General features: G+C 47.5%; 1 protein-coding gene across 2 annotated transcripts; it reads left to right on the forward strand.

Moving 5' to 3' along the window:
• The first annotated feature begins 2375 nt into the window (after positions 1-2375).
• PPP1R3B (protein phosphatase 1 regulatory subunit 3B) lies at positions 2376-14060 on the forward strand. Of its 2 annotated transcripts, none has more exons than XM_032413789.1 (2): positions 2376-2569; positions 9381-14060. In XM_032413789.1, exons 1-2 carry the CDS (start codon positions 2433-2435, stop codon positions 10261-10263), a joined length of 1020 nt encoding a protein of 339 aa, XP_032269680.1. In that variant the 5' UTR covers positions 2376-2432; the 3' UTR covers positions 10264-14060. The 2 variants fall into 2 exon arrangements, with proteins under 2 accessions (XP_032269680.1, XP_032269681.1); XM_032413790.1 differs by lacking the exon at positions 2376-2569 and adding an exon at positions 3229-3360.
• Positions 14061-15030: the final 970 nt, after the last annotated feature.

Genomic DNA, 15030 nt, shown 5'->3' on the forward strand with positions numbered 1-15030 from the left:
AAGATAGCCACCATATAGCCACTAAAAGCCACCAAAAAGAAAGTTTATGGGAAAAATATAATTAGCTTTGCTTAGCTACTGCTAGGCTTTTGGTTTATTTCTATGGGGAGGGTTGGCTTACTAAATGAAATTAAGGCTAAAATTCAATGCCAGATATTATAAAAGGGACTTGGTATGCGTTGACTGAAAGGTTGACACTTTCCTTTTTTACATTTTTTTCTACTATAAAATGAAGGTGAGGCAAGATCTTACAGAACTAAGGGCCAGTCCAGCTCTCAGGTTCTGGGGTCCTGGACCTGCTGAGTTCGGCTGGAACAGTCCTCCAGAGCTTGCATCCCAGCTCTATTCTGACTGCTGAGGAGACTGTGCTCTCTTCAAACTCACAGAAGCCACACTCCCACCTACCAAGACTGTGGTGAGCCATAACTAAGTTTAGCCCCACTCTCCTGCTCTGAAATAGTCATCTAAACCACAGGGGAAATGATTACCCATGGTTTCCTAGATCTATGTAAGGAAGATGCTTCCAAACCTTAATGCTATAAGGTTGTATTTACTTGTCCCAACTCTTTCCCGGTTTGGTTCAGATCACCCTTTGCCTGCATTCATTTTGCAATACCATTGGCTCTTCATCTTTGCCCACTCCTCTAGCATGCTCACTACGCTTGAGAAACGTAGCCAACACTTGGCTTCAAAAATCAACGCACTCATCAGCTAATAAAAGGGGTTTAGAGTTGGCAAAGGGAATATTGTATTTGCCAACCGCCTACCAATAGCTGATTTCAGAGGTGGTCCTTTATCAGATATGCCCATTAAAAAAGAAGGAAGAGGACTAATAATTGCCCTTCAGACAGGAAGACTGTGTCTTGAGCTCAAGGCCTGTATTGGATTAAGGCAACCTACCAGTGTTTTAGTTTTACGTTTCTAGTAAAATTAGAATTTTCTCTCATATCCCTTAAAAGCAGAAATTCTCAAATGCCATGTTCAACATAACGAATTGTCCTAAAGCTAAATATATCCAGTGTGAAGGAATGGTCTTTACTCTGATACTACATTTGTTAGTTTGTTTTTATTGTTAAGGGGTATTTTTTTTTTTTTTAAATAAAAGGTCGGTAACAGAAGATGGTAATTTTAATGTTTTGGCACTTTAATAAGCTGGCAACCCTCTGTCGATTTCCAAAATTCATTAAAACTAGAAAACTAGGATGCTCATCCCTAAAGTGGCTAGCTCAGAGCTGAGCACATATGATTATGTGAATATGTATTTAAACCGATCTCATCTGAGAGGGAGGGGCTGGTCTCTTCCGGGTGCATCATTCTCTACAGACGTCAAGGTGGATCATAGAGATCATGGGGGCCCTGCAGGTACAGGGAGTCGTAGCAGATTCAAGTCAGGTGATTGCCTCGGAAACATACCTCCCTGTATACCTATGTATGTGGCACTCTGTGAGACGGCCCCAGTAACAACTTTATTTTTTTTAAAGGTTTTATTTATTGATTGATCTGAGAGAAAGAGCGAGAGAGAGAGAGCACAAGCAGGGGGAGCAACAGGCAGAGGGAGAGGGAGAAGCAGGCTCCCCGCTGAGCAGGGAGCCCCATGGGGGACTAGATCCCAGGACCCTGGGGTCATGACCTGAGCCGAAGGCAGACGCTAACCGACTGAATCACCCAGGCGCGCCCCCCCACCCACCCACCCAGTAACAACTTTATAAGAGGATGTTACTGTATCCCTCTCACAGTAACACCTGGACCCCTGACGAGCACAAAGCCAGCGTCAGTAATTACGTGTTTTCAACACGATCCTTAGAGCTGGAGATCCCCATCCCAGAGAGCCTCCACCTAACACGGAGGCAAACAACACCTGGTACTCTCTTGGGGCTTCTCTGGGATTGGCATGTGATGGGGAAGTTACCGGTCATCGGTGAAGCCCTTGGCCAAAGCGTACCATGAAGGCGGGCGGCTGGACGGCGTGGATGCAACGCAACCACTACTGCGCCTGTAGGAAGGCTTTGCCCGGCCAGGACTTTGCCTAGGAAGAGGGAATTTGGCAAGCCGCCCGCGTGCCAGCCTTCTTGGTGTAACGCGACGCTCTTCTGTAGGAAAGTGCCTCTGCCCCCTGGCGCCGGTCCGCAGGCTCCTGATGAAACCGTGACCCCACTGCGCCCTGCCCAGCCCCTGGGCTGCAGCCCTAGCACTCCCGGCGCGCAGCCAATCACGCGGCGAAGCGGTGCTAGCCCGGACGGCGGCTCCACGGCCATTGGCCGACGGCTCGCGTCCCGAGCGCGCCCATTGGCCGTGGGGGGCGTTCACGTGGAGGGGTGCCGGGATGGCTTCCCAGGTGGGGAGAGGTGCCGGAAAGTTAAAGGGAGCCGCGCGTGGCGGTGGGTGACCGGCCACGGGGAGGAGGCGAGCGGGCTGCTCTCGCGCACGGACGGATGCGTCTGCCCGCCAAGCGCGCGGACCTGAGTCCCGGCCCCAGCTCCTGCCGTCGCCGCCGCTGCCCCTGCCACCCCCGCGCGGATGCTGCGGCGGGCTGGCGCATCTGGACATCGGGGCTTATGAGCTGTACCAGGTACGTCCGTCCCCAAGCCCTCGAGTCCCAGTGCAGGGCCGAGAAACGGCGGCGAGGGGCGCGCGCGCGGTGGAGACCTTCTTTGGTTCCTTCCACCTGCACTTCCGCCGTCCAACTTGCAGTTACACTCCGGGGGTGGAACACTCTAGACGGGGTCGAGGCGGCTATTGCTTTCAGGTGGAAAGAGTAATCCAGGGACCAGAGGTGGGATGGAGCCTGGCCGGATCCACATGTTCCGCTGAAGTGCGGGTCTGGCCGCCAGGGGTAGTTGAGGGTGGCTGGGGCTGGGACTGCTGTGCCGAGTTCGAACCTGAGACAAGGCGCTTCCAGCCTGGGGCCCGACTCTTCCGGAGGGTGTCCCCGAAGTTGGGCGGTGGGGACTGGAGCACAAGGAAAAGGCTTCCCCGTAATACGCGAGGAAACACACTTGGGAGTCTCTCAGGCCGCCGAGGGCGATGGGACCCAGAGCCAGCCCCGGTGCACGGTCCCGGGTCCCCAGGCAGGGGCTGTCGCGGGCCGGCGGGGGCGTAGCTGCCGCGCGGGGACGCTCGCGCGGCGCGGCTCCGACCGGGGTTGCCCGGCCGCCCCGCCCGGGTGTGATAACTTGGGCTCCTCCTCCTCGTCGTCCTCCTCCCCCTGCCGGTCATAGCTCCGGGAACGGAGCGCCAGCCCTGCCTCCCGGACACACGACGCTCACGTAGTCCGGTGGCGGCCGCCTCCCCTGCCACCTCCTTCCAGGCTCTCCGATGCAGCGAGCCAGCTGGAGAGGGGGCTTCCCCACGGCCCAAAAGGTGGGTGCGGGACAAGGCGAAGGAGGCTCACGGAGTGCTTGGGGGCGGGGTGCAGGCCGGTTGGGCCGAGGGGGGCAGGGTCGCACTGACCTGTGGGATCTTCCAAGTCTGGAAGCTCTGGCCTTACCCCTGCCCCCTGCCCTGTTCATGGTACTCTTTTGAACCAGAGAAAGGGGTGTGAGGGGACTTGCTAGCCAAGGAGCGGGTATAGGGCCCGGAACGACATACCAGAAGAGTTGGGGCCCCTCTGGGTATTGTTTACTGCAGAGAAGGAGAAAACCAAGGACAGACTGGACTTGAAGACTTGGAGAGTTGCTAAAAGGTGTTGGAGCCTGTGGTCTGTGTGGCCAGGCCTCCCTGGGAGACCCAGGGTCCGGGAGAAGAGCGGTTAGGGCTTTGAGCAGGGGTGGGGAGAAGAGGAAATGGTTCATATGGTAGGGTTGTCCAGCAGCCAAGACTAAAGTTGAAGACAGCCAGTGGACTCACCACAAAAGCAAAGTAGAGGTATTTAGGGGAAAGTGAGAGGGAAGAGAACAGAAGTTAGTGGGCATCTAATATTAGCAACCAGGATTCAGAGCTAGAAGGGACCTCCGAGGAGAAGCCTAAGCCCCGAAAGATTCAGTGACTTGCTCCAAGTGGCACAGCTAGGGGGAGGCCTTCCTAGGCTAGTGCTCTGTGTTTCATGTTGGGCATTTTTAGATGGCAAGTGCTGTAGCATTTTCACTTAACCTCCTTCCTGTAATAGTCTGTGTGTGTATGTGCGCGCGTGTGTGTATCTCAAAGATGCTTTAGATGACGGTAGCAGGATAGAAGAGCGCAAGTGGCTTTTAAGGCTGTGAATAAGGGCCCCATGATCGGAGTAAAAAGGATAATATGTCAACTTTATTTATACTGTGTCAGCCAAACCTGTTGGGAGGGAGTAAAGTAATGCCAAAGGGTAGATGGACATGTCTTTTTAAAAAGTACAACCTGGTAACCTGGTTGTGGATGCTTACCTAGTACAGTTTCAGTGTTCCTGGTGGGTTCTTGGTCTGATTTTTCTGTCTTGTCCTATCAGAGTATGAGAATGGAGGGGAAATGTCTTGGCCTCAACCCTGAAAAAAGATTTACTTCCTATAAAAGGCACAGCCAAAAAGCCAGTAGCTCAGCTGCCTGAGACTGTGAAGGTCATACGGTTATTTTCTGTACAGGTCTATAGTTTCCTCAAGAAACACCACCGTAGGGACGCCTGGGTGGCTCAGTCGGTTAAGCGTCTGCCTTCGGCTCAGGTCGTGATCCCAGGGTCCTGGGATCGAGTCCCGCATCGGGCTCCCTGCTCCGCGGGGAGCCTGCTTCTCCCTCTGCCTCTGTCTCTCTCTCTCTCTCTGTCTCTCATGAATAAAAAAAAAAAATCTAAAAAAAAAAAAAAGAAACACCACCGTAACCTGATGAGCTGTCCTGAGAGCTGCGTTCTTTGTCACTAGTGGAACAGGGAAAGTATTTATGCAAAACTATCCCTGTTCGCTTCAATTTTCATGGAGTGTTGGGGTTTGCCCTCTTTTGACCAGGAACACTGAAATCCACCCTTGGGCATGGTCCATTCCCTCATGGAGCAAAAATGGTCTCTTAGGGGCACCTGGGTGGCTCAGTCGGTTAAGCCGCTGCCTTCGGCTCAGGTCATGATCCCAGGGTCCTGGGATCGAGCCCCACATCGGGCTCCCTGCTCAGCGGGGAGCCAGCTTCTCCCTCTCCCTCTGCCTGCCTCTCTGCCTACTTGTTCTCTCTCTCTCTGTCAAATAAATAAATAAAAAAAATAAAAAAAAATAAATGATCTCTTAGGCATCTATTTGGAAGTCAAGTTTTTGAGAATCTGAGTAACAGCCACTCATACTCTCATGATCTTGTCCTGCAGCAAACTGATAGCGAATCCTATGTCATACTATGCTGGTTCAAATGTGTGTCTCTGTCTTCTCCTTCTGGCTTTTTCTCTGGCCAACCTTGGTGACTCATGTTCCCCGGCCTGGGAAAGGGCTGAGCAGCCAGGAGAACGTGTCAGGAGAGGAGGCCTGGGGTACATCCTGTGCGTACGGTGTTGGAACTCATCCTTTTTATGCCGTTTGTGGATAAAACACCTGCCCAGCTGCCTTCCTTTCAGATACTTAGGAAACTTACCTTGTCCATCGCCATTGCTAGGAGTACTTCTGGGTGATGATCATCCCTGTCACAGCCCCCTGGGGAATTCCTGAGCAGAAGGTCAGGAAGGCCTACATCAAATCAGCATTTGGTACACTGATTCTCAAAGAACAATCCGGTTCATAAAAGCTGGAATCTACCTGTGAGGATAGGCAAATGGCCAACAGTCAGATCGTACCGTGTTTGAGGCCACAAGGGTTAATGTCCTCACCTCCAGTGATCGTGTCACTTAAATAGTGAAGGGATGCTGGGCAGTGGTTGCTTAGCAGTGCCCCTGAGTCCGTAGCCCTGTTAGGAACCCTCGGGCCACCAGGTAGTTAACTTCATTTTTGCCTTTCGTGGAAGAAGGTTGCAAAACCAATGAGGCTCTAGAGTGTGCCGGTGGAATTGTTTAATGAGCTGGCTCTGAGCAGAACCTCACCCTCCGACCCCCAGTTCCAATAGTTCTTAACAGTTCGGTATAAAAGGGATCTCAGGGAGGGCACCTGGGTGGCTCAGTTGGTAAGTGACTGCCTTCAGCTCAGGTCATGATCCCGGAGTCCCGGGATTGAGTCCCGCATCAGGCTCCCTGCTTGGTGGGGAGTCGGCTTCTCCCTCTGACCCTCCCCCTCTCATGCTCAGTCTCTCTCTCAGTCTCTCTCAAATAAATAAATAAAATCTTAAAAAAAAAAAAGGGGGGGGATCTCAGGGGCAAATGTACACCCGCTGGGTCCAAACAGTGAAACTTTACCAAGGTCTTCAACTAAGTCTTTTTCATCCATAAGATTAAAAGCTGAGAGTGACTTTAGTCAACTGCAAAGCAAGTGAGCAGATTCTTTCACTGATCCACTTGTTTTAGAATTCTGTTTCCACAGTATCTTGAGAGTTTCCCAACCTTTTTCTAATGAGCTGTTTTAACATTGTGTGGGGAAGCACGTATGAGGTGCAGGAAAGCACGTATTGAGGCTGGTTTGCAGGCTTGAAGGGACAGAGAAGAGGATGGAGAACTTAAAATTGACCTTGTGCTGACTCAGGCAAGGAGGAAGGGCTGTAGGGTCAGAGGAGGAACCCAGCCTCCCTCAGTTCATGCCCAGGTTGTCAAGGGTGGGCAGAGTGGGAGGGGCTGGGATGCAAGGTTTTGCCTACTTTGGGGGTATTTTTAATCCACATTTAATTAAAAAAAAAAAAACTACCTGTGTTCACATTAGAGCTGAAAGTGAACGGTGCATTCTAAGGAAGTTTTCAGTGGACAGGGGAAAAGTAAAATTCATGTACTTTGTAAATACAGGGTTGTTTTGTTTTGTTTTGTTTTCACATTGAACCTATTTGCCAACCCACTGACCCTCTGTAAAGCTATCTTGCGCATTTCAGTGAGAACTTTTCTTTTCCAGAACAATTGCATGGGTACAAAAACAGATAATAGAAAGCAAATTTGCTCCTAAAATTTTCACTTGTTGATTTTATTAGAGGGGAAACAGTAAGATAAATATCCTTTAAAATATAAGTTTAGATAAGTACATTGTGCCTATAAATTATTGTTTTGTGTCTCTGAATGTGTGTGTTTTTCTCATCATGCATCACCAAATGGTTCCTGCATCCTAGGGAATGGCTGTATTTCTTTTGGAAAATGGGATCAAACCCAATGTGTCTTTGTTCTTATTTTTCTTTATATATTTGATGAATCAAAATCAGAAGTTGAAAATGAGATGTTTATTGGACTGAACCAGTGGTCTCAGCTCCTGTCAGAAGATGAGCAACATTTTGCCTAGTGCTTCTCCTTAACTATCACCGTCACCCTGAAGCCCCCCACCAGTGGGCAGGACTAGGGGAGGCCTGAGAGCAAGCACCCCAAAAAACCACCACATACCTACACCTTTCCCATAGTAAGGGGGGAGAGGTTTGGGACCTAGTCCAGATCCTGTGTTCTGCGGTTCGCAGACTACGGATTTTAAGCTTGGTTTCGTCACTGACTTCTTCAGGTAGCCCGTTGTAACTATCAAATCAGAATATAAATTTGCTATGGTAATTAGATGATAAAAATTGCTTGGTTTTGTGAGGCAATAGTGTCGGATGGGATAGGTTTTTGGCCAATCTTAAATATTTGAGGTATTTTATTAGATTCATTTTTTTCTCCCTGATTATAGAAGTGATGTTATTTTTAAAAATACAACACAGGAAAACAAATTTCCTGAAATCACATCACCTGGATATTCTGACAATTTCAAGTATATCTCTAGTCTTTTTTCTGTACATATGCCTAATATTTTTCCCCCCAAGTCTAGTCTCTATGTACAATTTTATCTTCTCTATTTTTTACATTAAAAATATATCATAAATTTTTTCCATGCCACTTAAACCTTTTTTCCAAAAATTTTTTTTGGTTTTAATAATGATTAAAATTTTTTTTCTGGTTTTAATAATGATACAAAATTTTATCACTGGATGTTGTATACCTAATTTAACCAGATACCTGTTATTGGTCCTTTAGGTTTCCTCACCTTTTCCTCCCTATAATGTTGCATTGAACATTTTAGTACTTTAACCCCCATGCATTAACTCCTTAAGATTAATACCTGTATCTGATATTAGAACTAAAAATGATAATATTTAGAAAGGGTTTGCTGATTTAGACTAATCCATGTATACATATTATTTTTAAAAAGTCTTTACTAACTCAGGAGGTAAAAACAGGCATTGTTTCCTAATCTAAATTCTCTAATTATAAGGTTGGACATTTTGCATATTTCTAGGGCATTTTTAAGTTTTTTTCATGAATTTTCCATTCATGCTCTTTGCTCATTTTTTTATGTGGACTATTTGATTTTGTTATTGTTTTGTAAGAACTCTTTGTATACGAAGGTATTAACTCTTTGCTGCCATACTTTTTGTAAAATGTTTTCCCAGTTTGTCTTTAAGCTTTTGGTTTTACTTTTTTTTTCACTTAGAGAAAAATACTGTTTTTATGAAGTCAGATTTAACCTGATCTTGAGCACAGTTCTCTTTGCCTTTTATTCTTATAGAGGTTATCTTCACTATAGAAAAAAACAAATATCCACCTATATGAAAGGTTTAAAAAAACTAAATTATTGGCATTTTGTAAAAGGTACACTGGCATATAAAAATCTAGTGTACAGGTTTGTGTCTGTCTTCACATTTGAATTCCAGTGTCTAGCATACTACCTGGCGTATAGTAAATACCAATCGATATTTATGGGATGAATTCATTTCTTTTGGGGCTCCTGGGTGGCTCAGTCAGTTAAGCATCTGCCTTCAGCTCAGATCATGATCCCAGGGTCCTGGGATCGAGCCCCACATTGGGCTCCCTGCCCAGTGGGGAGTCTGCTTCTCTCTTCTCTCTTGCCCTCTGTCCTTCTCCCCGCTTATGCTCTCTCTCAAATAAATAAATAAAATCTTAAAAAAAAAGAATTCATTTCTTTTTATCATATTAGAGCATTATCTACCAAAGTATGTTTCGCAGAACATGTGTCCTGCAAGATGCTCCACAAAAAAAGCATTCCTTGGTCAGATCAGTTTGGGAGCTCCTGCGGACAGCACGGTTTTGTCATTCCCCAAGGCGCTCTAGCAGACTGAGGGCCCCAAGAAATCCTGATGGAAATACCTGTAAATTTAGTTTTAAAACCAGCAGCTCCCTACTTGTTTGTTTGTTTTAACCTTTGCCCTCTTCCCCCCCACACACACTTTACACGCTTAATCTCCCCTGAAACCAAGGTCACACTGGCCCACACTTGAGTTAATGCCGCCGTGTGGGCCAAGACGAAGGCAGACACTGTTTGCCAGCCCCCGTTGGCATGTTGCCTTGAACGCCCGTCTGATCTGGTTGCCGTTTCTTTCTCTTCCCCTTTGGCCAGGGTTCTAGCCTACTCGTCTAACCCCATGATGGCAGTGGACATAGCGTGCAGATATAGCTGCATGGCCCCTGCCCTGCGCCAAGAGAGGTTCGCCTTCAAGACCTCACCGAAGCCAAGCGAACCACTGAGGCCGTGCATCCAGCTGAGCAGCAAGAATGCAGCCAGCGGGCTGGTGGCCCCCACCGTCCAGGAGAAAAAGGTGAAAAAGCGGGTGTCCTTCGCAGACAACCAAGGGCTGGCCCTGACAATGGTCAAAGTGTTCTCAGAATTCGATGACCCGTTAGATATTCCGCTGAACATCACCGAGCTCCTAGACAACATTGTGAGCTTGACGACAGCAGAGAGCGAGAGCTTTGTTTTGGATTTCATGCAGCCTTCCGCTGATTACTTAGACTTTAGAAACCGGCTTCAGACCGACCACGTATGCCTTGAAAACTGTGTCCTGAAGGACAAAGCTGTCACAGGCACGGTGAAGGTGCAGAACCTGGCATTTGAGAAGATGGTGAAAATAAGAATGACATTCGACACCTGGAAAAGCTTCACAGACTTTCCCTGTCGCTATGTGAAGGACACTTACGCCGGCTCGGACAGGGACACGTTCTCCTTTGACATTAGCTTGCCTGAGAAAATTCAGTCGTATGAGAGGATGGAGTTTGCTGTGTGCTTTGAGTGCAGTGGGCAGACATACTGGGACAGCAACAAAGGCAAAAACTATAGGATCATCCGAGCCGAACTACAATCCACACAGGGCACCGCCGAGCCACCAAACGGGCCCGATTTCGGAATATCCTTTGACCAGTTTGGGAGCCCTCGGTGTTCCTACGGTCTGTTTCCGGAGTGGCCGAGTTATTTAGGATACGAGAAGCTGGGGCCCTACTATTAGTGACTGCGTGTGTTGGAGCTCGGCTGAGCAGGTGCGGAGAAGCCTCGCTGCGGTCACGGGCGCGTGGAGACGGAGGCCAGGAGGAGCGCTCAACTGCCATTCGGCACAGTCTTCGAAAAGAAAGGATCCTATTCACTTGTTTTCTTAAGCCAGCAAAGCCAGCCAGGTTTTAGATCACAGGACTGGTTTCACACTCAGAGTAGATGTGGGGTGCTGGTCGGCTGGGCACCCAGGGCGGCCACGGGGGTCGGAGCAGGACCCAGGCCCGCGGGCATTGCCGGGGACACTGGAGGACGGTGGCTTCGTAACGAGGCCACCGGGGCATGCCCTGGCTGCCTGGAGGAGCGGTTCCTGCCCCCTGGGATGTGGACAGTCACCTGGAAGTCACTCCATCCCCAGCCAACTCCCATGGGACCCTTGCCGTTCATCTCTGGGTGCTCCCCACCCAGCCGGGTCCTTCCTGCCTGTCACTGCTGTTCCTTGTGTCCACGTACTCTACTTCACACTTTAGCTCTGTGGTTTTTGTTGGGTTTGTTTTTTTTTTTTTTGCATTTTTGTTTTCTTCACTGTTCATCTGATGTTCAGGAAAAGATAAGGCAAATTAGCCTGTGATGGAAACAGGCGCTTCCTCTTTCTGACCCCACATGTATGTGTTCCAGCAGAGAAGGACATACCAGTTATCCAAAGTAACTTGGCTCCTATGCGGGGTTCCAGACTGCAGGCTTCTGACAGGCAGGACCGCGAGGGGACACCTGTGGCTTTTCCTCTTGGCTTTTGGGGGAGCTTTCGAAGTACTCACTCCTATCCTGAGTCACCAGACAGCCTAATTACAAGATTTGCTGGAACTTGCTCGGCTGGTTTGCAGGCATCTCATTCTTCCCAGAGGGATTTTAGACTCTCCTTTCCTAGAGAGCCCTCCTCCATGCTGTGTCCGGGACATCTTGATTTGCAGATCTGATGGATCCTCAAAACATCTACTTTGACTATGATCTGCGCTATCCAGGACCCTTTGCAAGCACCCAGGGACTTTGATTTGGGTGTTCTTATTTATGGTGTGTGAGTATATATAAAAGGGATAGAGGAGAAAACCCTCACCAAGTTCTCATATTTTATTTTCAAAGTGTGGCAACTCTGAAATATCAGAGAAGAATTGTTCTTACCCATATTGGACCATGAATTAAAAGTCTCTTGGTTCATATTGTCGTGAGACTCCTGGGACATTCACTGACAGATGGATCCCCAAACCCTGTAATTCTTCTGGGGTGAGATTGGTTTGTACTTGGGGGTGTTTAAAAAATATTTTTACATATGTATTGGGAGAAGGTTGGGGTTTTGTTTTTTTTTTTTCTGTTTTGTTTTTGGAGCTTAATTAAATGACTGTCTCGTTTTCCATTTGCCTGATTTTAGTAAAGTGAGATCCTCCTAAGCGAGGCAGGAAGAGGGATCCACAGCTGCCTGGATTTGGAGGCCCAGCCACTGGACTCTGAAAGCAGAGAGTCATCTTTTGCTTGCATGTTCCAGATCAATTGGAAAAGGCCTCCTGGCTTCTGCGGCTTTGTCAGTTACTGTCAGGCAGGGATGGAGTGTCTTGGCTCCTAGAGTTTTGTGGTTGGTTTTTTGTTCCCCTTCTTTTTTGAACTTTACAATGTTTTGACTTTTTAAGTGTTCTTAAGTGATGTTTGATGTAATTCTTGTTCCTAAAACTGGCTGTTACTTGTCTGTGATCTAGTGCTTTATTTTTTACGCCTCTCCCAGAAGGGTAGGACTCGGGGATCACATAATATAATTTATGGGAAAATCGCATTTTTATCTTATGCTGAAATTGGGCAGAATTGTGTTTTATCTAGACCTATCTACATCAGATACACAAACGGTACTTTCAGTGTCACAATCTGGTGATCAGAACTATCAATAGTGCAAATCAAAACCGAACGGAAGCAAACCATTTTATATAGGTCGTGAATTTATTTTGTTTTGAGAAGTCCAGTCCCTCCTCCTCCAAGTCAAGAAAGGTACCAGGTGCCCTGTCATTTATGTGTTACCAGACTGCAAGTAACAAGATCATTCTGTATCCAAAAGACAAATGCCTCAAGAGACGCCTGTTTGGTTTTCAGTAATGGTGATCTTAAGACATTCCCGTGTCAAAATTTGAAATATGGTAATTCAGCAATAAGGAGCTCTTAAAAACAGCTATAAGCCCTCCCCTCCCCCATTCTTTACTCCCAGCTCACCCCAGCTTTTTTGCTGGGGGCACTGGTTGCAAATCCCCCGCCGGTGCACCTGGGACGCTCGCCCTACCAGGCAAGTCGTCACCCGCCTCAAAGACCCTTCTCTGACTAGAGAATGTGGTTGCAAGACTTTCCTGTCAGCCTCGTCATTCAGGGAGGCAGGGGCCTCTGGAGAATACTGTCTTATTCACCAGTCTCTCTCCCTTGGGCCCAGTTCTGTCCCAGGATATCAACAGATGGTCCCAGGATCTGCAGAACCCCTCCTTATTTCGGAGCTCACCATCAGTAAGTAGGTCTACACACTTCAGACAGTGACAGATTTCTTAGTTGGAGACGTCACTGCAGCCTGACTTGGGGGTTTGCCCCTCACACAGCTGTTGGTGATGGTGACCAATGTCCCCCAGCCCCAGTGCCCTTTCCAAGTTGCCCCCCGAAGGACGGACCTCCCACTACTAGTACTCTTGTCCAGAAATGGGGAAGCAGCTCCATTTTGTTTCATATTTATTTCCCCCAAATGCCCTGGGGAGCATTCGCAAATTAGGTGCAATAAATAAGCTGGACTATAGAAAGATACATAATAAATAAGCTTTCAGTGTTTCGTGGAAGATAGGAAGCATTTGAATGGGTTTCTTTTTATTTTTGGAAGTATTCTGCTGAAAGGGGAAGTGGTGAGAAATAATGGGAGTTCTGTAGTTCTCCAGAAATTAAAGCAATTTCAGAGTCAAGGTAGAATTTATTTTTTCTCTAAGGTTTCATTTTAATGGTGGAAACCATTACTCTTTCAGTGTTTTTTAAAGATGTAGATTTCGAATGGCTAAAAGAATGTTTCGTGGTTTTGATCTTTGCGTATAATTTGTTTTTAAAAAGAAGCATTATTTATAGTCACTTGGATGTTCAATGGGTTATAGATGTTTAGAAACCAAAAAAGAGTCGGCTCATTTTTTAGAAGGGCCCGTTTTCCGGGTCTTCCCCCTCAGTGGACAGTGAATGAAAACCTTGATTGTCTTTCATTTGTTTCCTCATCGAATATTCCTCCTCTGGGTGCGGTTTGCCAGAGCAGGCCCTGTGGCCCTCTGCTCTGGGGGGGGGTTCCGATCACTGAAACCGGGGAGGAAGAGTCATAAGCCTAATATGATCTTACCGGGTCTCGAAGACATTCTGGTGGCTTCTCTGCGCTTCCCAAAGTGGACACGTGGGACTGGGAAGGGTGTCTGTGGTTTGGGGCAGCTTTTCCTCGGCATGGTTGGAAAGCCGGGAATGTTTTTGGCAGTTTTGGTGCTCAGTTCCTAGAGCCTGCTGGACCTGGGAGGACTCCCAAGAAGGCAGCTGTGAAGACGATGTTTCACTTTTACTTCAGTGTGAATGGAGAACCGAAGGCTCATCTGCACCCGATGCCTCAAAGTGCCTTGTCAAGAAACGTCCGCATGTTTAAAAAATAAATAAATATTTTTGTACACAGCGTTTAAAGGGAAATGCACTTTAAAATCACAAGAATGGATGTCTTTTGTGTGGTATAAGAGAGTGGTTGGTTTGTATCTCAAAACGCAAAAATGTAATAAACGTAGAAAGCACAAGACTGAAACTGTTCTATTTTAAAACGGACTCTCTTCTGGGAGTCAGAGGCTGGTGAGAATTTTTTTTTTTATCATTTTCTTTTTTTTTTTTTAATCTTTTTTTTTTTTAATTTTAAGTAATCTCTACCCCCAACACGGGGCTTGAACTCACGAACCCAAGATCAAGAGTCGCACGCTCCACTGACTGAGCCAGCCAGGTCCCCGGGGAGAGAATTATTTTCAGTTAGTGTGTTTCCACATATGGAATGTAGGTTTTCAAAGGGCTAGATCTCAATCAGGGGCTGAGTTAGAAAGCTGAGACACACAGGGAGGTGGTCATTATGGTTTAGCTGTCCCAGCGGTGAAGGCCGGTCACAGCTAAGGGCTAGAGAAACACAGGGCCAGTGTTGTTCCGAATCCATTTTCACTGATCTGAGGGCACGTCTCCTACCCTCTCACTTGCTCGTGAAGCATATTTTGGACTGACTGTTTTTACAGGTGGGAAAACTGTAAACATGGTCGTGGTGGCTTTTACCTGCTTGTTCCGACAGACTGTAGCCAGCAAAGCCAACCAGCTCCTGGTGGGGCCTCTGTTCCTTTGGATGTCAGCACTCATCCTAAGTAAGATTTCCAGAGATGTTTTATTTCAGAGTTAGATGGGATGGAGGGAGAGGCAAATTGCTGCCAGACGTTTCCTGTAACTCAGTGTGCGTCACGCTGCAAAGGCCCGTGGGAAAGAAGAGCACAGCAAACCTCAGCACCTAGTGAGTAAATGCAGAAAAGGAGTACACACATACCTGCCTTTCTCAAGACGGTCAAACACGGCCCACAGTTCGCCTTCGCAGAAACGGGACGGGGGAAGAGTCAACAGTGGTTTTTTTATGAATGTCTATTTGAGATTCAGTATGGTTTTCATAATCATTCCATAATTCTAGCTTGTGAGACAGATATCTCAGAGATTCTGGAGGGGCAAAAAACAACAACAA

The sequence above is a fragment of the Phoca vitulina genome, unplaced genomic scaffold, assembly GCF_004348235.1.
Source record: "Phoca vitulina isolate PV1807 unplaced genomic scaffold, GSC_HSeal_1.0 scaffold15, whole genome shotgun sequence".
Taxonomy (NCBI): Eukaryota; Metazoa; Chordata; class Mammalia; order Carnivora; family Phocidae; genus Phoca; species Phoca vitulina.